At 41.2% G+C, this 27640-nt stretch overlaps 3 protein-coding genes and 2 pseudogenes across 3 annotated transcripts; 4 read left to right on the forward strand and 1 right to left on the reverse strand.

Moving 5' to 3' along the window:
* Positions 1-3465: 3465 nt before the first annotated feature.
* On the reverse strand, positions 3466-7163 carry LOC110059576 (uncharacterized; annotated as a pseudogene).
* A 199-nt stretch (positions 7164-7362) lies between these two features.
* Positions 7363-10357, forward strand: LOC149099893 (uncharacterized). The gene is made up of 4 exons (XM_089276928.1): positions 7363-7408; positions 7599-7734; positions 8966-9804; positions 10227-10357. Exons 1-3 carry the CDS (start codon positions 7363-7365, stop codon positions 9660-9662), a joined length of 879 nt encoding a protein of 292 aa, XP_089133054.1. The 3' UTR covers positions 9663-9804; positions 10227-10357.
* On the forward strand, positions 10236-13333 carry LOC149099894 (uncharacterized; the record flags this gene model as incomplete). Its single annotated transcript, XM_089278389.1, has 3 exons — positions 10236-10441; positions 11053-11590; positions 13205-13333. Coding segments are annotated over 2 exons (432 nt in total), but the record flags the coding sequence as incomplete, so codon positions are not given.
* A 12-nt stretch (positions 13334-13345) lies between these two features.
* Positions 13346-14678, forward strand: LOC149099895 (uncharacterized). The gene has a single exon (XM_089278382.1). It carries the CDS (start codon positions 13743-13745, stop codon positions 14391-14393), a length of 651 nt encoding a protein of 216 aa, XP_089134508.1. The 5' UTR covers positions 13346-13742; the 3' UTR covers positions 14394-14678.
* Positions 14679-23246: 8568 nt separating this feature from the next.
* On the forward strand, positions 23247-25427 carry LOC149099896 (uncharacterized; annotated as a pseudogene).
* The last annotated feature ends 2213 nt before the right edge of the window (positions 25428-27640 follow it).

Consider the following 27640-nt stretch of genomic DNA (forward strand, 5'->3'; position numbering starts at 1 on the left):
AGCCAACGAAGCGCTCTATTCATCGCAATCCAGCAAGAGAGTATCGCAACACTTACCAAAAAATACATGAGCCTACAAAATATGCCTGGCGCAACCTTTAACCAATCATGTGCCATTTTCAAAAGGTTATAACTTTCTTTACGAACCTGAAATGAGACAAAACTACACAACCCAGCACTAAACTGAATATACTACCCATCGCAACCACCTCCTGGTTAACTATGTCCTCAGTGGTTCTTTTAAGACCTTCCACTTTGCAGACCGGTGCTCTATCAATTGAACGAACCCTGGCTGTAACCACCCTCAGTGTCATAATTGTTCATGGCGGGGTGGGGTAAATGAGATCAACAATGGACGAAAAAATGTCAGTTTTTGGACTTAACTCTGGTACTCTGTCCATTGTTCACTCGCAGATGAGTATCCCTTAATGACTGGCATACGCAACCTCAGGCAAGTGTGAAGAATCCATAATATAGAAGAACATTTCAAATTCAAGGTAAGCACAGAGGAACAGAGGAACAGTATGAACATAGGAACAGTAGGTACAGAGGAAAAGAGGAACTGGGGAACAGTGCGCAGAGAGGAACCGTGGAACAGTAAGCACAGAGCAACAAGGGAACAGTAGGCATAGAGGAACAGAGGAACGGTAGGCACAGAGGAACAGGGGAACAGTAGGCACAGAGGAACAAAGGAACAGCAGACACAGAGGAACAGTAGGCACAGAACAGACGAACAGTAGACACAGAGGAACAGAGGAACAATAGGCACAGAGGAACAGAGGAACAGTAGGCAAACAGGAACAGAGGAACAGTAGGCACAGAGGAACAGTAAGCACAGAGCAACAAAGGAACAGTAGGCATAGAACAGAGGAACCGTAGACACAGAGGAACAGGGGAACAGTAGACACAGAGAAACAGAGGAACAGTAGGCACAGAGGAACAGAGGAACAGTAGGCACAGAGGAACAGAGGAACAGTAGGCAAAGAGGAACAGAGGAACAGTAGGAACACAGGAACACAGGAACAGTAGGCACGGAGGAACAGAGGAACAGTAGGCACAGAGCAACAAGGGAACAGTATGCACAGAAGAACAGAGGAACGGTAGGCACAGAGCAACAGAGGAACAGAAGGCAGAAAGGAACAGAGGAACAGAGGAACAGTAGGCACAGCAGAACAAAGGAACAGTAGGCAAAGAGGAACAGAAGGCACAGAGGAACAGAGGAACAGTAGGCACAGAGGAACAGTAGGTACAGAAGAACAGAGAAACAGTAGGCACAGACGAACAGGGGAACAGAGGAACTATAGGCATGGAGGAACAGGGGAACACTAGGCACAGAGGAACAGAGGAACAGTAGGCACAGAGGAACAGAGGAACAGTAGGCACAGGGGAACAGGGGAACAGAGGATAGGACTCATAATTTACAGAATTAACATAATCTCCTAAGAATGTTTGTAAATTTACCACTTACAAAGATTTTACACTTTCAGCCTTATCATGTAAAATCCCTGTAAATTGACATACTCAGGATACCACAAAATCCCTGCAAAATCTCAGTAAATTGACATACTCGGGGCACCACAAAATCTCTGCAAAATCTCTGTAAATTGACATACTCAGGGCACCATAAAATGTCTGTAAATTGACATACTCAGGATACCACAAAATCTCTGCAAAATCTCAGTAAATTGACATACTTGGGGCACCACAAAATCTCTGCAAAATCTCTGTAAATTGACATACTCAGGGTGCCATAAAATCTCTGTAAATTGACCTACTAGGGGCATCATAATATCTCTGTAAATTGACATATACTTGAGGCATCAAAAAGAGAGAATATTTTGGCCCAGGGTCTATGTGAATTCCCCTCCTTAAAATTCCGAAGCCAGGTGTCATCAATTAAGCACAAATCTGGGCGGACCAAACCTGGTCAGGTGTTCAGTTAGTTGGGGTGCATCGCAAAAAAAATGGCGAGTGAAAAAATAGGGGAGAAGCGCAGTGAGAGAAAGTGAAAGAACGACATTGGGCAAACTTAACAAAAGGTCCTTCTGCCAACTTATAGACTGCCTACAGGGACCCATGACCATTGGCTTGTGGTTTTTAGTTGTCAGCGGATCAGCGAGAAATAATTCTCACCAAAACAACAAACGAACGCTAGATTGCCGACTGTAATTACTCCTTCCGCGGAGGGTGCTAAAACCTACTCAGGAGGTTGAGAGGTATCGATCAGCAAATCAAGGTGTTCTGTCTTTCTTCATCATTCTTTCTTGCATTTCTTTGCATTAGACAGCCTATTGCCTTTACATATTCGTTGATTCACTGCGAGTATTATCATGTTGTTGGAAAAAAGACTGCCTCGGTCTCTTTAAAAAGGTTTTGATAAAGTATTTCAATCAAAAACTCAAATAAAACTGCATACCAAGCAATTTATTACCAAATATTTACATGAAACAAACACAGAATAACAAGTCTGTTACTAACTTTGCTGGGCTTGTTCTCTCTGCGGTCAGCATTTACAAGTTAAAACTTACAATGCTGACAACGTGCCTCAAATTTCTCGAAAGAATTACACAATTCACAGCTCAGTAGACCGACAGAAACTAGCAGAATGTCAGACAATGCTAAGTGAAACATGACCAAAACCCTGCCGAACATCCGAAATACGAAGAGATGATTAAGACTGCTTTTCACACATTGAAAGATCGCAACAGTTCTTCACGCCAAGTGATCGAGAAGTATGTTAAGGCCAACTACAAGGTGGGAGATACAGCATTTCATCACGTCAAGGGAGCTCTGAAGAAGAGTACAGCCAGTGGAACCTTCATCCACACCAAGGGAGTGGGAGCTTCAGGATCATTTAAGCGACCAAAAGAGCAGAAAAAGCTGACCAAAAAGCCTGCTGCGCTAAGTAAAACTAGACAAAGCTACAGCAGTCTCCAAAGAAAAATTGCGCGAAGATAAATGATAAGTATGACATATTCTGTCAAACTTGAGCAATCTGCCGCAGAGGGTATAACAGAACCTGGTATACCAGAACGACCTTTTTGTTAAGTTTGCCCGCAGGCTTTCTTCAAGCTATCAATGAACTACAAAACTTGTAAAGTTGTGAATAGTTTTATCCATGACATCGCCATCAAGTACAAACATTGCCAACCACAAATCTTGACTGATTACAAATTGTGACTTATTTAATTTTGTTTACTTAAAACAGACAAACAAATTAACTTCTGAAAAACTTTGATTCGCTGGATACATTGAACAACAAGTAAACATTTTCACCACAATTAGCTTCAAAAGAAACCAAGAGTTGCTTTGAGGAAAACCATAATGTTGGCATTTCGAAGGCTGTACATGCAGTCATAAGTGGGCTGGGTTTGATGGTTCTCTACTCTGCTCTGAGAGGTTTTTCTCCACTGGATAAGTTTTCGTGAAGGTGAACTTTCCAGACAACGCTTGTTTTCGTTTTTTGTTCGATCCATTTCATGAACATGTTGAATATCATCATCATTGCCCATAGCTCCGTCTGGGGGAAAGGCCACCAATAAGTACCCTCCAGTCATCACGGTCCTGGGCCAGTCATTGCAGTCCTCCCCACGTGTAGCCATTTCTCCTCATGTCTGCCTCTAGGTCACGGCACCACGAGTTTCTTCGTCGGCCCCTCTTCCTTTTCCCCTGAGGGTTCCAAGTGAGGGCTTGCCTTGTGATGTTAGATGAGGACTTCCGAAATGTAGGGCCGATCCACTTCCAGCGTCTTTGACAGATGTCTACTTCTACAGCCTGCTGTCTCATTCGTTTCCACAGATCTTGGTTGCTGACGATGTCTGGCCAGCGTATCTTAGGAATCCTTCTGAGGCAGGTGTTAATGAAAGTATGGATTCTTTTCGTAGTGGCGACAGTGGTTCTCCAGGTTTCGGCTCCATAGAGCAATACAGGCTTCACGATGGTGTTGAAGATTCTGATTTTAGTGCTGGTGCCGAGAAGTGATGACCTCCAGACATTCTTCAGCTGTTGGAAAGCTACTCTTGCCTTGCTGATGCGAGCTTTTACATCAGCTTCTGTCCTCCGGTGTTATCTATGATGCTGCCTAGGTAGGTGAAGCTCTCCACCTCATCCAGTGCTTCACCTTCCAGCATAATGGGAGCATATGTGACTGTGTTGACCTTCAGGACTTTACTCTTCATCCTATGGATCTTATGGCCCAAACATGCTGAGGCATCTGCAACAGCACTGCTCTTTTCCTGCATCTGATGTCGGGTGTGTGAAAGAAGGGCCAGGTTGTCAGCACAGTCCGGGTCATCCAACTTCTTCCAGTGTCCACTGGATGCCATTTTGCCCTTGGGCTGTAGATGTCTTCATTACCCAGTCCATCAACAGAAGAAACATAACTGGTGACAGCAGGCATCCTTGCCTCACTCCAGTTCTTACCTCAAAGGCATCAGTGAGTTGCCATCCATGGACCACCCTGCAGGTCATCCCTTCGTACGAGTTTCTGATGACATTGGTTATTTTCTCCGGAATTCCAGTGTCTCAGTAGCTTCCAGAGGGTCTGCCGGTCCATGCTGTCAACTGCTTTTTCATAGTCTACAAAGTTGATATAAAGAGGTGAATTCCAGTCCAGGGACTGCTCCAGGATGATACGCAGTGTGGCGATTTGGTTGGTGCAAGACCTATTCTTACGGAAACCAGCTTGCTGTTCATGAAACTGTGGGTCTATGGCATCTTTTGTCCTGTTCAGCAAGACTAGATTAAACACCTTTCCTGGAATGAACAGCAGTGTTATACCTCTGTAATTGGAGCAGGAGCTGAGATCATCTTTTTTGGGAGCTTGATGAGGTAACCCTCCTTCCACTCTGTTGGTACCCGCTCCCCTTCCCAGATCTTATTGAAAAGAGGGCAGAGCAGCTCCACATTCATCCTGATGTCGACCTTCAGTGCCTCTGCTGGGAGTTGTCAGGTCCTGCAGCCTTGCCATTTCTCAGCTGCTTGATAGCATTTTGAATCTCCTCCTTTGTGGGTGCGCTACAGTCAATGGGTAGGTCACTGTCTGCTGGCTGTGTGCACGGAGGGTCTGGGGGAGCAGGTCGGTTGAGCAGCTCCTCAAAATGCTCCACCCATCTCTTCTACTTTCCCTCTAAATCAGATACTGGTTGCTCATCGTTATCTTTCACCGGTCTCTCTGGCTTGCTGTATTTCCTTGATAAGCTGCCTCTTCAGCCTCTGCTGCCAGCGACTCCAGATAGTTGTGTTTATTTGCCTTAAGGCTCCTTTTGACACTCCTGTTCGTCCCTTTGTACTCTTCTTGCGCCTGAGATTTTGTAGTTCGTGTTCAGCTGTTGTTAACAGCCACCTTCTTTGCTTTTTTTCCCTCAATCTTCTTTAGTGTCTTTGTGGAAATCCACCTCTTGTGGTTGGGGTTCCTCAGACCCAGCACTTCATTGAATGTTGATGTGACTGCTCCTTTCACTCTCTGTCACCTTACGTCAATGGTTTCCTCTTCCATCAGCTCTTGCGAGGCCTGGAACTTATTAAAGAGTGTGATGCTGAATTCGTCCCGTTTGTTGGTATCATTCAGAAGAAAGGTGTTGTACGCCAAGCATTGGTTTGTCCTCCCTGTCCAGTTCCTCCTCAGTTTCAACTTCAACCGTGCAACCAGGAGATGGTGGTCTGAAGCCACATCTGCCCCTCCCCTGAAATGCACATCTTGAAGAGTTCTTCGGAATCTCTTCCCGATGCGCATGTGATCAATCTGATTCTCTGTCCGCAGGTCTGTGATACCCAAGTCGCTTTGTTTATCCTTCGGTGTTGGAAGTAACTCGCTCCTATGACCAGGTCGTTTGTGGCACATAGGTTGTCAAATCTCTCCCCATTGTCATTCATTTCCCCTAGCCCTTGCTACCCTGTGATCTCTTCGTAGCCCCTGTTATCACTGCCAATCTTGGCATGAAAATCTCCTATTAATGATGATGTTTTGTTCTAGGCAATCCTGGATGGTTAACAGTCTGCTGTAAAGCTCCTCCTTGTCTTGGTCATCGCTATCATTCCTTGGGGCATAGCATTGGATCATATCCACGTTGATTTTCCTCTCATTTGTGCAGAAGGTTGCTGTGATGATCCATGGGCCATGCCCCTCCCATCTGATAAGTGCCCTCTGAGCTGTCCTGGACAACATCACAGCCACACCCTTGGTGTGAGGAGCATTTTCTTGTTCCTGCCCTGAAAACAGCAGCAGTTCCCTTGTGATTAATTGCCTCTGACCGGAGCCAGTCCATTGCGATTCACTTATTCCTAAGATTGAGAGCCTGTAGTTCCTTGTCTCTGTGGCCGCCTGTGCTGTTTTGCCAGTCTTGTACATTGTTTGAACGTTCCACGTTTCAATGGTAGTGGTGGTCCTGGGGGAGATGATGGTCGTCGGCCTGGCAGCTTCCAGGTGGACCTGGCTTCACTACTAGGCGTCATTGGCCTTCGTGCTAGAGGTCCATCATCTCCCCAGGCCATAGTGTCTCTTGGTTTGCGTCTTAGCGTTTCTGTAGCAGTGCAATTTTTTACGAGGTAGGGTTGCTGACCCCACGCCCAACCCCCAACCTGGAGTGCCAGGATGCTGTTTTGTCTGACCCCTTACCTAAAGACCTACCTGGCATGGTCAGATCTACCAGGAGCACAAGGCTCCCGCCAATACAACTCTGACAATCATAAGGGCACACAAGCCTCCCTGCCACGACAAGCCACAGCACCGATGAAGGTTGCCAAATATGGAAATGGTAATTTAGTCAGTAGTTTGGACACCATTCATTACAAACAAGTTCTTCTTAAAGTAACTGATTGAAAAAATTTTCTCCTTTGCGTTGTGTGACATCATTTTTTTGTCTGTACTCTCAAGGAGGCGTCAGATAATGACTCAAAAAAGTCGGCACACGCGTTTGTCACCTATGCTCAAACGCTGATATTGTCGTGTCAGAATTTTAAACATTTGTGATGGATCAAAAGAGATTTGCTGCATTAAACACATGCAAAAAAAATTTTCTTGAGACAAGTTTTACAAATTATTTTCTAAATACTGTTTGCTTTATCATACCAGCATGAATTTACCACAGAAATAGAAAGAAAATCTGCTACCATGGCAATGCAACCATATGACGCATTTAGTTGAAAGTCACTCAGTGAAATCATGTTACACTTATATATTATATTTTACAAGGAACAATACTCAAAATATTTGGGTTTAAAAAATCTGTATGGCAGATTAAGAAAAAAACTACTTTTTTGCTTTTGCTTTGTGTTTTTTTCCTTCCTACAGAAGTTTTTAAAAATCTGAATATTTATGCAGCCAATTGATCTTAAGAGTAAAGCAAAGTTTTACAAAGTTTAGATGGCCGACCACCATCAAAGTGGATCGCAAGATGCGACAGGAACAAGTAAATTTGTTCGTGATCTGCCCATCCCCTCCTGGGTCTGGAACATAGCCAGCGTTCCAAAATGGCTATGCTCAACCCATCTGGCTACACATAGAGGAGCAATCCAAAAATCCCATTTTTGTTGACGAATTTACTGAAGTAATCCTTTTCCAACAGCTCAAATGAAGTTCCAGTAACAAGGCCATTATAGGGAAAGAGGAGGTGTCCCAGTTCTTTGAACAGATCTTGGGAGTGAAAGAAAAATGCAAACTGGATGTAGAATGGCTAATCCAGTGGTACGATGGTGCGACTTGGGTGTACACCAAAGGCGACAAGTTTGCAGACAGGTATAAATGGAAGGCACTAACGTTATCCCATAAAATTTCCTCATTCTTGTGTGGAAGGTGCCCCTAACTTTTTTCCCTTTTTCTAATCTTGTATGCTTGGGGAGGCTGAAGGAACAATTAACTAGTTGGATGTCTGGAATGGGAAGCTACAGCTGATAACATGAAAGCAACACGTGTGTAATAAGCTACTCCTACCAACAGGGCTTTTTTGCTACTTAAAATGTAGAGATCCACTTATCACGGCAAAATTCATGCAAGTGGATTGAAGAACAGGTAGATTACTGTTTCTTTCTACCGTTTTTTCACAGTTGTGTTACCATGTGCGTCATCATCAAAAATTGCAGTATGAATCATCGTGCAGAATGCCATGACACATTGGGACTTAAGTGCATAGTTCATGCGAACATCAAATTCAAACCAACTCAGGGCCAAAAAAATAACGGAGAACGTGGGTGCATGGTATACTTTGGCCGAGACTGTGTGTACACTAATGAAAATTGATTAAATTAAGGTTTGTAATGGCTACCATGATCCATGTGCGACGGAAAATTCACCACCACCGGCCATTTGCTAGCGGGTTTCCCAAGAAAAATTTATGCCACACCCTGGTCGTTTACATCAATGGCTTTCGAACTCACAACATCACATAGGTTTGTGAAGGAAAAACCGCGGAGACTTTTCCCAAATTGAATCGCTATGGAAGAACCATAAGTATTTTCCTTTCAATGAAAAAAATCGTTATACCTTATATCTTCCACCTGTCCAAAATAACTGACTTGAAACGTCGCAAGCTTCTGTACCACACTATTATCAATGACAGCGAGTGCAGAGAATTTAGTGAACTTACTGGTTCTCCCCAATACCACCAGGTCACTGCCTACAGCTGCATCTTTCAAATCGACTGTTTGCAATTTAGAATTTGACACTGAACGCTGTACCTTCTGTAAATAGTTGTAAATAGTTTAACGCTACCGTTATTACTGCGTAATTTTATATATTTATTTTATTATTATTCCACATACATCCTTTCCTAAACTATTCATTGATTTGTTTTCTCAAAGATATTAGCCATTTGGCCACTTTAAATTCAAGGTGAAATGGAGGTTATTGTATTGTATTGCATTTGTCATTTTGTTAACAAGCGCACTCTGCCACGCTGCTCACTGTATGAATTCACGAAAAGTAAAATAAATGACTAGCCGTATTAGCCCATCAAGGTTATTTTGGGCAGCCATGTACTCTGTTTACAAAATGGCGAGAGAACAGGCTTCCAGCCGTTAGTGAGTGTTGTAAACTACGATGTCACGTCCAGCGATGACGACCTGAGTGAGATCAAATCAGCAAATGGCCCGGCATTTGTGTACGCTTCTCGCCAGTTACCAGCACCATGCCTACCACCAGAATTCTTCGGTCAGTGCTCGGAGAGCGACAGTGCAACAGAAAGCGACAGCAGAGAAGACATGGAAACGGCTCCAGATATTCCTGAGCCAGCAACAAGCCCTTCCCTGCCTCTTGCAGCCATCATCCCTGTCGAAAAGCCCCAGGAGAGAGTTGACCAGTTGCCGCACACAGCTTACCGAAGTTTTGAAAGCAGCACCTCTGAGAAAGAAAGCCAAAGCGCTGCTCCTTTGGCAAAGAGGAGCAAGGCCGAAGTCATGGAGCCATCTTCTTCTTCTTCTTCTGAGCTGGAGGAAGAACTGGCAGCAAAGGAAGTTGGCGGCAACAAGAGGAGACCCTACGCCTTAAAAATAGCAGAATTGCCTGCCGAAATGCACGCTTTCATGGCAGCCAGCCGCTCTTTCCACACCAGAGCGCACTCACTCGAGTGCTCGACAGCGGGAGTGGCAACTTCAACCTACGAAAAAGCCGAGGAAAGACTGCTATGTAAGTATCTGGGCATTCCGAGAATATTGTGCACTTGCGGCTGACCTGGGTTTTGACAGTCTCTTTTCCTCTCTTCCCTTTCAAGGTTTCCTCAGTCATGTGAAAGGAAAAAATGGAGCCTGCCTATTGACGCCACAGACATTCACTGACTCCCGACTAATTGAGAATTACCTGGATTTTCTGTGGGTGAGTCTGTTCTCATTTATTAGCACTAGATTTTGCCTGCACACTATTTGAAAACTCATGAGCGGCCTAAGGTTTCACACATTTCTGGTCGAGCTAGGTGTGAAAAACAAGAGGCAAGGAAGGCCTCGAGACGGGAGGTCCTGGAAACTAACAAAACCTGCGGCCGCCATGTTTCAATCATTGATGTTGGACTGGAGCAAAGGGAAGACAACTATTCCTGTCAGAGATTGCGCGAAATCGAATCTAACCTCTTGTGTGGGAAAAAGTGAGCTCAGCTTGTAACGATGTAATTTCTTAAGTTCGTCTCATTTTCAGTCTCTTGTTTCATACCTGTATTGCCTACTCTGGAGGTGGGGTTTGCCATGCCTTGTTTTTTGATCGATAAAAGATCCATGCATAAATCTCTGGATTTCGTCTTGCAGGAGGAATGACAGCTGTCGCCCGCCACCATATCCAACCACGCCAGCTCGCTGCTGTATCCCTTGAAGTATCTTCACCGCAAGAACTTGCCCCGTTTTGATGGCGTGCCCCTCATCGGCCAACTGCGCCGGACAGCCACCATACTTCAAAGACAGGGGGAGGTCGACAGGCCAAAGACCATTGAGGAACTTCAAGCCCTGAATTGCTGGCTTGATTGGTGAGTGAGCAATGGAATTAGTGATGATGCAATTTACCCAGTGGACCAATTTGGATGTGTAAAAACAAATTTTGGCCGGACTCTTTTCAATTCGTGATCATGAGTACTTTGCACAATTGAAAAAACCTTGCCTGGTTAAAGTACTTCCAAGTTACCAAGCTTGCAACCCAGGGGGGGAGACTTTGGCAATTTCTGGGTGGGGATGGCTTTTTGCTATTGTCCTGAAGAGTACAGATGGATAACGTTTTAACTGACGCCAGCTTTCAACAGTTCAACTAACAGCTGTCAAACTGTCAACTTTTTATTGTCTATTATCAGGATGGACTTTTTAAAGTAGCCAATCAAAAAGCAAGAAAACCTATTGACAACATTACCGCATCCTTTCCCTCATTTATTTCTGACATTTAACCGTCTTGGGGTCTTGTTGTTGTGAAAAACAAATTGGCATCAGTTTCTTACACGTCTGTCCTCTTGTCAATGATAAATTGCCTCCTGACTTTGTCAAAGGGCTTCAGCCCTAAACTTTGACAATGTCATGCCGCAATTTATCGTCAGCAAGAGGACAGATGCATAACAAGCCACATCAACCCGTTAATGGTCTTTTCTCTCAGGGACGAGGCGCTTAGTACTTTGGCCATGCAGAGGTTGTGCTTTGAGGTGGCCAGGTCCAAGAAGCACAGGGCCCGAGAGGCCTCAGACCTGCTGCTGCTGTCGCTGTACTGCCACATCCCGCCCTCCAGGGGCATGGAAATAAGGACCCTTGAAGTCGTCCAGGAGGGGGATTTGACAAACCCTTCTCTGCCGGGAAATTCCGCCATCGCAACATCGTCCTCGTGAAATGTTCTGGCGCTGTCACCATCCACGTCCAGCTGTACAAAACCCAACGTTTCATGGGTCATGAACAGATAGATCTTGAGGTGAGTCAGCTGATTAGACCTTAAAAGCCATCCAATCACTTGTCGGTATTCTTCCCAAGCACTTTTTCTCGGTAACAATCTCCCCCCACGCTTACTGCTTCTCCTTGTTTCACTTGCAAACTCCGTTTGTTCTCTGTGTCCTTTCCAGGTGGGCAGCAAGCTTTGCCGTCTCCTCTAACAGTGCATCCAGGAATTCAGGCCGGAGATGGGCCCAGGAAGTCACCTGTTTCTGGTGGGTTTTCCTTTTCCATACGTATACTTTACCCAGCAAAGTATAAGTATAAGTATTACACTTATTGTGTAATACAACCCCAAGAAGAGAGCCTGTTGCGGAAATTAAATCCACCGCCATTTTACCTTATGTCCAAGGAGTTTCGGAGTCTCTCCGCTGCTGCCTAGAACAACAAGGAATTCCCACCGTCTTTAAGTCTGGCACGACACTCCGGTCACACTTAGTGCGACCAAAGGACACCATCAACCGGCTAAACAGGATGGTGTTGTCTACAGGATTCCCTGTGAGTGCAGCAAAGCCTACATCGGGGAAACAGGGAGATCTATACAGGAGAGGATCAAAGAACACGACAGGGATATACGACTTGCCCATACCCAGATCTCTGCCATTTCTGAACACCCCCACGAGACCGGCCACTATCCTATCTGGAATGAGGTCAAGTTTATTGATCGAGATCCTCACTGGTACACATGCAGGGTCAAGGAAGCCATTCACATAAGAGTTCACCCTAATAACATCAACAGGGATAGTGGAATTGAAATTCCTGAAGCATGGATGCCCACGATCAAGAAACACAACAACAGGAGAACGGTACAACAGCGGACCACTGAGGGAACAGCTACTCACTGGAACAATAGAACAATAGGAGGCTCGAAATGCACCAATAACAGCCGACCTTTGTGATATAAATGATACCATGCAATCAGTTGACCTTATCGCCTGAAGAAGACTAGCAGTAAGCAGTCAAAATGTCGCGATCTACATCTCAAGTGACTACATTGTGAGACGAACGATAATACACTATTATTACACTTATTGTTTTTCGCGACTTAAAGTGACTTGTGGTGCTGTAGCAACTTACTGTATTTACCCTTGTATGATGCGTGCCCTGTGTATAATATGCACCCTAATTTTTGACCATAATTTAAAAAGAAAAAAAGAAAAAATCACAAACAAAACCAAAGGTTTATTTTTGCAAACTTATATTTATTGAGTTAACTACGACTGGAAAATAAGAAATGAATTTACAATAACATCTAGAATCATTCGCTAAGGTACAACAGTTCTTGATCTATTAATTAAACTTATTCACAAACGACCTAAACATGTGGTCAAAAACTGCCAAACTACAAATGCACTGGGCAGTTACCCCATAACTTTCACATTTTTGATTCTACTAACCAGAAATGAGACTAAGTATAACTGTAATGGTTCGAAGTTTTAAACCAATGGTAAACTCAAAAGCTTGTCATAAAACCTGTCAATAGTTGCAAACATTTCTATTCTCTTTGTTTCGTTGCCATGTTGACATTCTGATCACATGAGACACAGGTGACATGTTTTGTTTATCAGCTGGTTTAAATACCCAACTTTAATTTATTCAGGATTGAAATCCCACACTCTTTATTGATAGTTTGCTCTAGAAAAGTTATTGAAAACCAATTGGTGTGAAGCTTTTGTTTACGGTATGCTAACAAGAATTTTGGTAAACGATGGGATCCCTGTATAATACGTACCGTGAAAAAAAAGTGCGCATTATACACGGGTAAATACGGCATAATGCTGTAGCTTGGTTCCGGTCAGGTCATGACTGCATGCTTTCCCCACTTTCAGAATGCCAATGGCCAGCCACTCTCCAGCAGTGCCTTCTCTTGCCACATCAAAGGCCTCCTGATGAGGTTAACTGGACGTTTGATGAGCATCAACACACTGCGTTCGGCCTTCCTGACGCGGGCTTACGGCCAAAGGTGGGTGTGTTCTCACTGGTGAGTGATGTTTGAAAAAACATAAATAATGATCAAACGTCCAAGACTGACAATACTGCAAAGGCTGACACCCCGTAGTTTATTAAAAGCGATATTTTGGCTGGCCAGAGCGCCTTCTTGAGGTCTAGATGTTACTTAATGATGAAAATGAAATCACAATTATGTGACTTAACGGTGGATGTCGCAACACACATGTCCAAACTAAAAGGGGTGGCTTTAACGAGGTATGGAAGATGATGGTGGGAAAACAGGACAAAAGTAGTAGAGGAGAAAACCACCTCCCCAAAAAACAAAACTGCTCTGCATACGTTACAATTTAAAAGACCAAAACAAAACATTGACTTGACCCTGTACTGTTTCTTCCAAACAGCAACTGAAACGACCGGATGAAAGAGAGTCTCAAGGCTGCACTGAGACACTCTCATAAGCAGACCCAGTCCACCTACGATCGCAGGACAGCCAATCAGAAGAAGGCCCTCGCATTGGAGCTGGCCCGGAGCAGGGCCGAGCAGGAGGAGGGGGAAGGGCAGGTCCCCACCCAGGATGAGGAGACTGCGAGCCAGCACCCAGCTGGAGACTTTGTGGGTCTGCTGGAGGAAGAGAGCAGCATGCAGCAACCAAGAGTCTTGTTGGGACACCTCCATTCCGTCCTCCCCGGTGGTCAGGCCTCCCTGCTGTGGTACAAGTCGGTTTGGTGCAGGTCTCTACTTCCTGGAAATGGATGGAAGCCAGTGGGTGGAGTCAGTTTCCTCCCTGATGCCAGTGAAGGTCTGGCCAGCCAAGGGAAAAACCAGCTGCTACGGACTCTGTACCAGCCTGTGCACCATCCACAAAGCAGTACACGACAGCAGGCCCTGCTGAGCTTGGAAAACGGTAGCTATTTCCATAAAAGGCTTTCCAGCATGGCCGCAGAAAAGTTGACGGTCGCTTTGGCCCCACAAGAATTTCCATTCCATATATGTTATTTATTTCAGTTTTTTGAACTTGTTTGTAACTATCTTCGGTGGGTGTCGTTATTGAGATTAAAAAAGTTCTAGAAGAGAAAAGTGTTTGTCATATTTAAAAAAAAATGGGAGGGCAATTAGACAGTGCCGTATTCAAGCCACCTTTGCTTGCTCTTGACAAAATGTAGATTCTTGCCACGGTCTGAAAACGAGGAACGTCTTGTATCTACTGAGTAAGGTCAACCTCGGTTAAACGTCGGGCCTCGTCTAACCCTAAGATCACCCCCCCTTCCCAAGAAATCCACAAAAGACAAAGAAACAGAGAAATCAATTAGAAATTCTTTGGAGCTCAATCATTTGCAAAAAGATACCCCTCAAGTTTACGTTTAAAAAGACTCGGATCATCGCATGACCGTGTATCACTGGGTAGTTCGTTCCACAGTTCTGTCATTGAGAAATTATTTTTATGTCAAATATCATTATGGTATGAGATTATCCTGATAGTTGCTGGAAAAGTGGTAAATTGAGATGAAGGTGTCACTATCAAATCTTCAAGAGCATAGCACTGAAAAGTGTAGTTCAGAATACCAAGCTATAAGATCAGGTATCACTCTCGTTCTGGAATCTCAGTCCAGTGATTTGATCATGCAACAGAGAAGAACAGACACTGACAGTGCTTTGGTACATCGTGACAATATTGAAATCAGCTAGTTTCACTGCTATAATAATAACAATAAAAATAATAGTAATAATAATCTCAATAATCAACTTTGTACATTGGGGGTAGCACACAACAGTCACAACTGAAAAACCAGTGGCCCACATAAATATTTACAGGATAAAAGAAGATGAATTGTTGAAAATCCAAGACATGGAAACTGATTCTCAAATACGCCAACATTATTTAAAAAAACAAACAGAAAAAAAAGAAAAAACTGAGATATGAGATACACTGAAATATGTAAAAAGCAAAGCATTGGATCAAGTCTAACAATCAAACCAGGTAAATTGGAAACTGAAAAAGTTTGGCTTTGGTTGCAGTCAGCTTTTATTTCTGTAATATCCCCTTTATAATTTTCTAATATCCCCTTTATAATTTTATAATATCATTTCTCTAATTTTCATTCCATAATATCATTTGGCAAGGAACCTGCCAATGAAAGAAAGACTGCTGTAACTCTTGTTGAATAGAGAGCTTTTCACCTGGATATCTTCATAACAACCATAATAATAACGATGATACCTATGATAGGGTAAAAGAAGATGGCCTGTTGAAAATCCAAGACATAGAAACTGATTCTCAAATATGCCACGATTATTTAAAAAAACAAAAAGAAAAAAAGAAGAAAAAACTGAGATATGAGATACACTGAAATATGTAAAAGGCAAAGCATTGGATCAAGTCTAACAATCAAAACAAGTGAATTGGAAACCGAAAAATTTTGGGTTTGGTTGCGGTCAGCTTTTATTTCTGTAATATCCCTTTCATAATTTCATAATATCATTTCTCTAATTTTCATTCCATAATATCATCTGGCAAGGTTCCGTAAAAAGAGGTTGCACACCAAATCATACCTGGTTCTGCATTGCTGACAAGTTAAAGCACTCACAAAAGAAGACATTCTTACTTCATCACATATTCTGATCATGTCATGAAATTAGAAATCATAGAAATGATCACTCCATCAAAGGGGGAAGAACACATTCTTACTCAATCCAATTCAAAATTTCTTACCTCATTAATTTAACAATTTCTATTTTCAGCATTACAAATTTCTCCAATTTTTTGAGCGCTCCATTTTTAGCTTTTCATCAAGTGGCCCCAGTTAGCACTTAACTTGGAGCTAAATACTTGTTGACACTTAAATCAAGTTTATGTGTGTATGTATGTATAATATCATGATGACATATGCTTACATGATCAAAACCTAGTGCGGAATATCCCAAAAACAATCCCTTATAATTAACCACATCGCTGACAAGAAACAGACAAGATATAATTTTATGACATATCACAAGTGAATGTAATAAAAAGCGCATTTCATTCTTTCAGCAGGTTTTAGCCATGGTAAATCTTCCAGTTGTCATTTCTATATTTCTGAACAGTTGCAAGTGAGATAAGCTTCATTGCTCTATTTACAATAATTGAGTCCCAGTGTCTTCTTAGATTGAACTCACTCAAAACAACACACTCGCTAATGCTGGCTATCTGGCCGCCTTTTTGACCTTAGAACCAAAACCACATCACTTACCAATTGCCCAGTTTGTTTACAATTTCAAATTTACCCCTGCCTTCCAAAATGACGCACTCAACAACATGGAACCTAGTCTCCACTCCTTCCTGTCGCCTGACCCCCACCCCCACCCCCACAAAATCAATCTCTTTTACTCTCACTTTCAACACTCCACACTCAAAATGGCCTTCTCGTGTACACGTCAAACACTAATGTGAAGGGCCCAGAACATTACCCACAGTTTCCCGACTCTCCAGACGTCTCCTTCAAAAGATACAACCCCTGCAAAATTTCACTCTGCGCCCCTCCCCTCCTTTCCCTCAGTTTCTTCCATGCATGTCAGTCACAAACCGCTCTCCGACACGGAAGCCTTCACTCACTGCCTGTCGATTTCACGCCAAACACAGCCTGCTCATTAACTCTGGATTGGTAAGTTAATTTTTCAAACACTTTAACACCTGCAAGTCACCCATTTTTCCTACCCCTCACTATTTATCTACTTCAGTGCTACTTTGGAATCATTCGTTATCGTGGCTTTCGATATTATAACAGTGTGCCCAAAAGCGGCCAAACTAAGAAATCTATTTCTCCGCATTTCATTGCACACAGATTATTATGCTAATATATAGGACAAACTCTGTTGCAAGACTGAAACTAGCAACAAACAGTCATCATCCCCTCCTCAAAAACTGGAACTTTAGTGAAATGGCTGCCCAAATTGACTCTGATTTCGTCTTTTGTTGATTTTATTTCTCTCTCTTTGGCATCGTTTCACTTTTCTGTTATCTTATTAACATTTTTTACACGGCCCCATAACCTATATAAGCTCTAGAACCCATCGTCTTTAAACTCAAGATGTTGTTGATATCATAAACCTATCCTTTTAAGGACGCATTCGGTTCTAATTCATTCGTATGGATATTTCATTCCATCCTGTTATTTTAAGAAAGTATTGTCAAGTACACACTTAAGAGCAGCTTCGCCTAAATATCAACTAGACTTGGAAATAGCGAAAAAATCGAATTTCTTCAAACTTGCCCAGAATGAAGCCCTACGGGCACTAGTTACAAAAATATCGTTTTAAGTTCGATAAATCAAAAATTATTTTTTCCCGCAATTTTTTCGTTTCGATGCCCCAAATCGGCCAAAATCCATCGAAAATAAGCGGCATATTCAGAGGCTCGTAAACTCAAAAGTAAAAATCTTCATTACAAACTGATTGCACGTCGTATTTGTACTTCCTTTTTTGTCTATTTAGAGCTAAATAGATCGTGATTTGATTAGAACTTAAATATTTGACGAATTTCCTAAATTAACGACCCAAGACAGCTTTACAAGAGGTCTACATTTAGCCTATTTTCAAATGCTAAAAAGACGTTCTGGTACACGGCTTTTCCCAAAACGACTAGTTTGGCGTAAAAGAGCATTCTTTCTTCTTCAAATTAGTGAAATAAAATTTTTGGGTAAATAAAATCGCGAGCGCTGAGATAGCGAACTAAATGCAGCACTTCTTCCTGAAAACGTGACCTTTGACCCGAGTGTAACGAAACCGATTACTGCAAGAAAACCCGAAAGAAAAGCAAACGCTTCGTTATTTTGAAACAATTCCTAGTGATATCTCTCCGAAACCATGATTGCAAGAAACTATTTCCAGATATGAAATCTTACAGGGTCAAAAAAGGAGCTAAAGGGCGCATTTTGACACAATAACTTTGTTTGCTGAAAATTGAAGTCAATGACCGTTAACGAATTCCAGTGAAATTTGCAAACTTGAAGTATGTTAGTCGATACTTACCTGAATATTTATATCAATAGCAGAGTCGTCTTCTTGGATTAACCTTCAAAAGAAGCAGGATCCAGATTTGAAAACCTCTAAAAGAAGAAATGTTTAATGTTCCGTGACCTGCCCGCCGCTATAAATTAGCTTAAATTCCATGCACATGCCGACCGCATTGTCGTAAAACTCACTTAACTCAACTGACAGTTTCCATGGGCAACCCCAAAATAAACAATCCCCAAAAATGTAAAGTGAAATTGGCTGTCTTCATGAACAGTTAGAAGCTAGAGTCAAGTTCCATTACCTTTTAAAAGTGCTTGATTCTACTTTGTTCACTCAGTAGTTACTGTCACGTTCGAATACTGCGTAGTATCAGTCACGCCAAAACACTGCAGACCGTGCAGACTGAGTAAGTTTCCCATACAAAGTCTTGTACGCGTTTGTCTATTGAATCAAAAGTCAAATACTGCGCTTGTGCAGCCTGTGGATAAATGACAAACTTTCAGATATATTTAACACTATTTTGTAACTAGACCCAAAAAAAGGAGTCACAATGAAAAGCCCAAACAAGTGTCTGTAGTCTGCACAGTCTGCACTGTTTTGGCGTGACCGATTCGCAGCATTTGAACGTGAGAGTAGTAGACAAAGTCGACGCAAACAAATAAATTCAAGCACTTTTTAAAGGTAATGGAACTTGACTCTAGCTTCTAACTGTTCATGAAGACAGCCAATTTCACTTTACATTTTTGGGGATTGTTTATTTTGGGGTTGCCCATGGAAACTGTCAGTTGAGTTAAGTGAGTTTTACGACAAACATGCGGTCGGCATGTGCATGGAATTTAAGCTAATTTATAGCGGCGGGCAGGTCACGGAACATTAAACATTTCTTCTTTTAGAGGTTTTCAAATCTGGATCCTGCTTCTTTTGAGGGTTAATCCAAGAAGACGACTCTTCTATTAATATAAATATTCAGGTAAGTATCGACTAACATACTTCAAGTTTGCAAATTTCACTGGAATTCGTTAACGGTCATTGACTTCAATTTTCAGCAAACAAAGTTATTGTGTCAAAATGCGCCCTTTAGCTCCTTTTTTGACCCTGTAAGATTTCATATCTGGAAATAGTTTCTTGCAATCATGGTTTCGGAGAGATATCACTAGGAATTGTTTCAAAATAACGAAGCGTTTGCTTTTCTTTCGGGTTTTCTTGCAGTAATCGGTTTCGTTACGCTCGGGTCAAAGGTCACGTTTTCAGGAAGTGCTACATTTAGTTCGCTATCTCAGCGCTCGCGATTTTATTTACCCAAAAATTTTATTTCACTAATTTGAAGAAGAAAGAATGCTCTTTTACACCAAACTAGTCGTTTTGGGAAAAGCCGTGTACCAGAACGTCTTTTTAGCATTTGAAAATAGGTTAAATGTAGACCTCTTGTAAAGCTGTCTTGGGTCGTTAATTTAGGAAATTCGTCAAATATTTAAGTTCTAATCAAATCACGATCTATTTAGCTCTAAATAGACAAAAAAGGAAGTGCAAATACGACGTGCAGTCAGTTTGTAATGAAGATTTTTACTTTTGAGTTTACGAGCCTCTGAATATGCCGCTTATTTTCGATGGATTTTGGCCGATTTGGGGCGTCGAAACGAAAAAATTGCGGGAAAAAATAATTTTTGATTTATCGAACTTAAAACGATATTTTTGTAACTAGTGCCCGTAGGGCTTCATTCTGGGCAAGTTTGAAGAAATTCGATTTTTTCGCTATTTCCAAGTCTAGTTGATATTTAGGCGAAGCTGCTCTTAACTATACATGTACTCCTTACATCTCTGTCTCTTTAAGTTACTCAGTATTTTAATAATAATCAGTATTTTTTTCAGTGAAAAAGAATGTTCCTTTCATAAACCTATCCTTTTAAGGACGCATTCAGTTCTAATTCATTCGTATGGATATTTCATTCCATCCTGTTATTTTAAGAAAGTATTGTCAAATACACACTTAACTATACATGTACTCCTTACATCTCTGTCTCTTTAAATTACTCAGTATTTTAATAATAATCAGTATTTTTTTCAGTGAAAAAGAATGTTCCTTTCACACAATTTTTTTAAATCTCTTTCCAGCAAAGAAAGTATATTAATGAATTTAAAAAACCTGGCTACAACATTTTGACTAGTCGGTACATTTCTGACAATTTCTAATACAATTTTCACAAATCATATCGTTGGCGTGACTTGACCCGCATTGCGTGACTTCGTAAGTGTAATCTGAGCACACAAGGGGAGTTAACAAAAGCATGGCTTAGCTGTCCCCTTAAAAAGAGATGGGTACTAGTTTAATTCATGGCTGACGGATGAGAGAAAATCAAGTTTCCATTCTGACCACTTGGAAATGGGATTGAACCCTCACCCTAATTTAGGAAATATCCAAAGAAATGTTAAAATAAATGAATAGAAACTTGGTTGAATATTGTAAACACAAGCCATATAATTGTACCTTCATTTCAGCTCAAGAGAGAAAACACAATAGCAAATGAAGTAATCAAAAGTGTGGGCAAGTGTTCTAATGACTTGACTCTATTGTTTCAATTGCTCTAGATTTCATGAAAGGAATTTCCCCTTCTTAGGAGGGGTTCCAAGAACTCTCCAGGACCTTGGTGATGCATAGGACAAGCAATCGCATAGGACAGGTAATCCCCAGATGACGATCGAATAGTATCCCATGATGCATCTGGTTTAGGCTTATATTATCACTGCGTACATGACGTCATCATTCATTCCACGCTCTCAGGATGAAGCCATGGCGTGCTTTCACACTTGTCTGGATTCCGTGGCTTCTGCTTTTAAGAGTACCGAGTTAGTTTATATTCAATGCGTTTCAAAGGAGAATTTTGCCGTTACAGTGAAGGGTTTTACTTGTGTTTCGTTAGTCTGTTGAGAAATACATATAAGCTATGTGGAAAGCATAGACGAACAAAGAAGACCTCTTGTTCCTGTGGTTGTTGTGAATTCGCCTACGGACGAATTATTTGCTGGGGTAAGAAGTCCTGTGCTGATACGAATAAGTTACAGCAGGTACATTCTCCGAAGAGAAGTTCAGGGGTTTTCTGATTTTTCTTTTGACAATTCTTGTCTGCTTCTTAGCAGGCTTGTTCAGAGTTGTGCCGTTTGCTGCATGACATCTCTTCATTATGGCTCGATTGAACTATTGAAATTTACAAAGTTAAACACTCCATTATTAAGGCTAGTTATCACTGCTGAGCATTTTGCAGTTTCGGAAAGAATAGTAACCAAAACACCTTCGAAAATAATCATTTTGACTCTAAAAGATGACCAAGCTCGGGAATAAAGCGCCAAACGAACTGAGACTTTAAGCAGACATTCACACACGCAACACTGGTAATTGCACTGGTATGTTACGAAATTTCAGTCCACTTCGATCGCTTGAAAGGTCATAAAAATGTGGGTACTCCTCGGTACTTCTTAACCAAAAATCATCATTATGTCTATATTTTGTGGCGTGATGCCCAAAAATCAAAGACGTCAACATACTGTGCAAAGGAAAGTGAATATTCATGACCTTGTTATGGGTCAACGAACACTTTTCTGATGCAAATATTCACGTAACACGATCAACGAAAAGAATACTATAATGAGGCCACGCTCTTAAACATTTACAAATCATTATAATCGCGTCAAAGATTTAAATAATGCACTTTTCTAACCTTTTACTGCAATAAAACTAAGAAATAGACCGCAGAGAAAACCAAGTTATTCCACGCTGAAATCCATGATAACTTCGATGTTGCGTCACATACGTAGAAAATTGCATCATGGGATACTATGCGATCGTCATCTGGGTAATCCCCAAACTGATGGCAATGAAAACACTGCACCTGATGAGGCGTGCGACCACCACGACCTTTCCAAGAGAAATGAGCAGGGCTGGAAACAGAAGATTTCATTGACTTATCCACTTTCGACATCATCTCCAGAACTTTCTTGTGGTCTTTATCACCCAAACGTACTTCTAGGTACCTTTTAAATTGATCATCCGGTACTCTGGATTTCTCTCTCATGGCTCTAAGAACCGCCTCATAAAAACCTGCTTTGGGGTGGTGTGACCTTTAGCCACCATCCTGATGTTAAGCAGATAATCCAAGGCTTGGTCTTTACTGAACACAGGAGCCTTGATCAAGAGCCTTAACTCCCTCAAAGTTGAATCTACAGAAGTCTTCTGAGACTCTTCTAGTTTCTTTATCCTTTCCAGGACTTCATTAATACCCTGAGTGTCCTAAAATGGGGTGAAAACAAAGCCTAAAAAAGCAACTCTATTTACTCACTTTTTCTTTATTTTTCTTCACAAGCAATTTTCAACAGCCTCACAGCAACTTTCTTTCTTTGCCCCACAGGCGATTAATCTGCTTTCACTTTCTCTCATTGCCCCATCAGCAAAAATGTCTGCTCTCACTTTCTCTCTTTGTCCCACAAGGAAATAACCTCCTTTCACTTTCTCTCTTTACCCCACAAGCAAATCATGTACCTTCACTTTTCTCTCTTTGCCCCACAGGGAAAACATCTGCTCTCCTGGCCACAAGGCCTCACAGGCAACTTTCTTTTCTTTTCTTTTCTTTTTCTTTCAGCTGCACCTATGGAGGATAAAATACAGCCCACAACAATTTACAGAACCTCCATCTACATCAGCTTGAAATGGATACTCTGACATCATTTTCCTACAGACCTGTCTTCTTTGGTCAGGTGTTGGAGAACTGTCTAAGTTAAATGTTGTTATTTGAGACAAACTGGTGTGCATTAAATATACATTATCCTCATCGAGAAGAGCATGATCCCAATAATTAGTACTAAGTTGACACTTCAATATTTTTTAAATCTCACATCCAAGAAGTTTGGTGAAAAAAATCAAGGGCTCCTTCAAGCTACCTCATGGTATGTGGTAATAATTCTATGAAGTGCTGTACTTTGCCTCTTTGGAACTAAGAAGTGTTCCATTTGTAAGGTGTTTAGTTGAAAAGTGCATCATGTTAATAAGCAGCCATTAGTTGAGCATGTTTATGGAAATAGGGTCTTCATCTAATATATATAACATTTTGACAGGAAACATAATCTGATCCTTTAGTGTCTTTTTCTCTGTCTGGATTATGACCATCAGCAGTGCAAATATTGTTTTGACAATTTGTGATAATTTGATTAGTTTGCACATCAGCACTGGATGTGTTAGGGTTTTGAACAAACTCACCCCAATCTTCATGGGTTGTGAAGTTATGCCATTTACCCATGCATTTTGCTCTTTTATGCCTTCAGTTTTAAATAATTCACTAGTGTCTACAAGATATTTGGCTGCATCTAATACTTTCTTAGGTCTGACATTCTGAAACTAATAGTGATGCTTGTAACCAAGTCGCCTTTTAAGTTTTATTGGAATGGTCTGTGATTCGCTTCTTGGGAGACAATGAACAGTTGAATTTACATCACTTGGCACATTGACAATGTTGCCATGAATAGACAATTGTCCACCCCTAGGTAGTTCACGGATTTGCATAAAAGGTATATGAGGTGATATTAGTTGCTCTTCTAGTGATGTGAAATTCAATTCATTAGGGTTATAAGGAAAACCCATCTGATTGGCTTTAGCACAGCTGGGTAACCTGCCTTGTTTTAGACCATTTTTGTTGCAAGTTAGACAATTGCCTTTTTAGACTTTTTTTAGACTTTTTTTATTGCAAGTCATGCAGATCCATTCAGTGTCATTGTAAGACAGGACTCAACAATGTCTAGTGAACATACCCTATATTTGTTTGGATCATATTTCACTACAGAGCACTTGAACCATAATTGGTCACAACAAGTGCTTACATATACTGGGCCACATGCAATGTTTTTGTACTAGATCTTACTCTCAATCTGGTGGACGGTGTCATCCAGACTGATATCTACTCCAAACCTATGGATAACCATATTTACTTGCTACGGAATAGCGCACACCCTGCCCATGTTACCAGGGCCATTCCCTATGGAGTAGCTACCAGGATCTGAAGGAATTGTTCTACTGATGACGCATTTAGTAAACGCTCTTCTGAGTATAAGGGTTATCTATATAACCGGGGTTATAACTGTAATTTGGTTTCACAACAGTTTGAGAAAGCCCGGTCTATTCCTAGACAAACATTGCTTCAACCCCAGCCTAAGGAGTCTAAACAAATTTTTCCACTTGTGCTTGATTTCAACCCTCGCTTACCCAGTATTGGTAGAATTATTAGACAATACAAGCACCTTATTTATAATTCACCATCTCTTAAAAAGATTTTTCCGGTAGGGTCTATCATTCCTGCTTTTCATAGAACTAAAAACATCAAAGAAATCTTGAGCAGTAAGCCTCGTGAGCAACATCGCATGCCCGATAATCAGCAGGGTTGCTTTAAATGCACAGCCAAATGTGATCTATGTCGCAATTATTTAAGGGAATCTTATTGCTTCACTAGCACTAGTACTAGCAGGACGTATCCTATTATGCAGATTCTTAATTGTAAATCTAAAAATGTCATCTACTTGGTTACGTGCAAGAAATCCAATGTGCAATATGTTGGTTCCACCAGTAACAAATTTAAAATTTGTTTCCGCAACCACAAGTCTTCTATGATCACCAAAAAACGTACTTGTGAAGTTGCTATTCATTTTAACAAAGAGCCTCATGCTCTGGCAGATTTTTAATTTTTAATTATTGAACAGTTGTGTAATCTTAGTGTTAATAACAATAGTCTTGATGACCGTTTGCTCACAAGAGAGGCCTTTTGGTGTGCTCAATTATGCACCCTCGCACCTCATGGACTCAACAAAAGGTGCGAGTTTAATTCCAGGAATAGGATTCACTACAATTAACTCCATCTTGCTGCTGTATTTTACTTGATTTTATTTGCTTTTTAGTGGGCGTTTTGCTATTTTTATTATTACGTAATTCTTATGTAATCTTTTGTGAAAAATTTTTATATTTCTTTGTTGTCTTTGTAAGTTATTGTTTTGTAACTTATTTAAGGCTTTTTCACTTTTTGTAAATTTTATTTCGAGTATTGATATTCTTAGTGTTGAAGAAGCCCGAATGGGCGAAACGTCCACTTAAATTAAAGACCTCCTACGGGAAAAGTTCGCATCTTCTTCTGTTTATTCAACCTATGATTATTAAAAAAGAAGCGTTCTGTACCCACTGGATCCTTTTCTCCAAGGCATCATCGTTGGCAAACCAACATTGTTTACACATCTATATATCTATCTATCTATCTATCTATCTATCTGACCGGATTCGCAAAAACATAGCCATAGAATTTGACTTGTCACTGATAATCTTGCTACAATTCTGTCCTAGAGCTAGCTTTCCACGAGGCTTATCATAGCTCAAATAGCAGCAAATAACTCTCCTGTATGCCTTTTGAGGCCAGGAAGACTAAATTCACTGTCTTTTCGTTGAATCATGAATCGTACAATTTAATTAAGAATGCTTTTAACATGAAATTGGAGACTAAATCAACACGAACGTACAGATATCAAAACTGCGGTGGAGAGCCAATCTATTGCTTTCTAAAGGCCTGCATCGTCCTAAATGGACTGAACAAGAGCTTCCTACATTGAGAATCGATTGAAATTCAAACAAACTAGGCCATAGGTAGCAGTAAGCGAACACTCAACATGTTGTCGTTACATCAATTATCGCCCGGAAACCACGCAAATAAATTTCTTCCATGCTAACGAATCACAGACAGTTCTGATACTTAGCTAAGCCGAGAACGCCTAAAATTGATAAAACAAGGAAATTCTACTCACAATCAGCACTTGAACTCATGTTCTTCTGTCTCCTCGTGGCCATGTTTTGTTCGCAAATAGCAATGTCCCAGATGTACTTCAATTTTGTCGAGGGCGGAATGGCACATCCAGATTTCAACAGATTTTTTTCTGAGTCTTTAGCTACATCAAAGTTCAGAGCAAATGACGCCAACAGCAGCTAGAGATGTCTAGTCCATTGCACGTCTAAGCCCTAAATCGATGTGGCTAAAGAGTTTTGCTGTCTAAAGCAAGCACAACATTATCGCCACAGGGCTAACGGCCTACTCAGTTACGGGACTAAATGTGACCCGTACAGTTTACACATCTCCTCAGGCCCGCCTCACATACAATAATGGACGACGCTTACTAGCAAATCGATAGACTTTGGCCTTCATTGGACTTAATGATGTCCTCGGGCAGACTTCCTTTAGACAGTGAATACAGAACGCTAATCGGTTGCTCCTTGTGAGAGTCACCGCGCGAACTGAATTCAGACGAGTGTAGCCTGGGCTAAACTTAACGCAAATTGAAAAGGGGGTGGGAGGGGGGTCAATAAATAATGAAAAAAACCTAAGTAAATAAAACATGCGGCAAGGAGTTTCTACATTTCATGCTAGGTAAGATGTACAAGCTGCTGTCATAGCGAAAGCAGAAAAAAACACAAACAAACAGATGAAAAAAACAAATAAATCAAAAAACACCTGATGCAGTCTTTAACACCGTTTTCATAAATCCAGACATACATTTCAAGGGCACAAGACTGCATGACCCAGAAAGGTCGAAAAACGAGCGTGTCTAATTTCTGTCAATCTTTCTAAAGTATTTAGAGTCAAACTAGAGATGTCCCTGAGCAGTTTAGGACATTCTGTGCCAATATACATCTGAATTTATGAAAACCGTGTTAAAGACTTTGCATCAAAATAGCAGGCATATTTTTGGAAAATCGGTTATATATATATATTGCCATTAGAGTCTGGTAACCATTTTTAAAGAAATTCTGGAGAGTTCTCTTTCACATGTCACTCTAAACTGAGGATGGGGGACAATGGTACTGCAGCTCTAGAATTCCGTACATTCACATTTTTATCTGCATTTCTGTACTGACAATTACTTGACAACTGAGCTGGTATTTTATTTTGATTTTCAAACTGCTCGGGTATCGTGGGATTACCTTCGATAATCATTTGTTCCTGGTGTATTTCAGGTGGCATTCAGGTAACAGATCATCTGTTTGGCATTTGTTTGTTGTTTGATATTTTGTATTTGTTATGCTGAGTTGTTAGTGTTGTGGTAACACGAATATAGTGTACATTGACACTAAGCCTCGATTTTTCTGTGTAGTTCTAATACCCAGCTTCCAAGAGTATTTCGTAGTTCAGTGACACAACAGAGGTCATAAGTGCTATCAGGAGAGCTTGGAAAATAACTGACTACTGCATGTGTCAAATATACATTGTAGTTTTTGCTAAATCTTTTAGTTCCAGACAGTCTTGGTCTTATCAATA

Source organism: Orbicella faveolata, unplaced genomic scaffold (genome assembly GCF_042242905.1).
Source record: "Orbicella faveolata isolate gen_17 unplaced genomic scaffold, um_ofav_v1 contig_46, whole genome shotgun sequence".
NCBI classification, from domain to species: domain Eukaryota; kingdom Metazoa; phylum Cnidaria; class Anthozoa; order Scleractinia; family Merulinidae; genus Orbicella; species Orbicella faveolata.

Bases quoted from the DNA above. Each gene is read 5' to 3' on its own strand.
- LOC149099895 (XM_089278382.1), top strand. From the start codon at position 13,743: ATGAAAGAGAGTCTCAAGGCTGCACTGAGACACTCTCATAAGCAGACC.
- LOC149099893 (XM_089276928.1), top strand. From the start codon at position 7,363: ATGGCCGACCACCATCAAAGTGGATCGCAAGATGCGACAGGAACAA. The intron at 7,409-7,598 runs GTAAATTTGTTC...AGGCCATTATAG, and splicing joins GCAAGATGCGACAGGAACAA to GGAAAGAGGAGGTGTCCCAG. The intron at 7,735-8,965 runs GTATAAATGGAA...TATTTTGGGCAG, and splicing joins GGCGACAAGTTTGCAGACAG to CCATGTACTCTGTTTACAAA.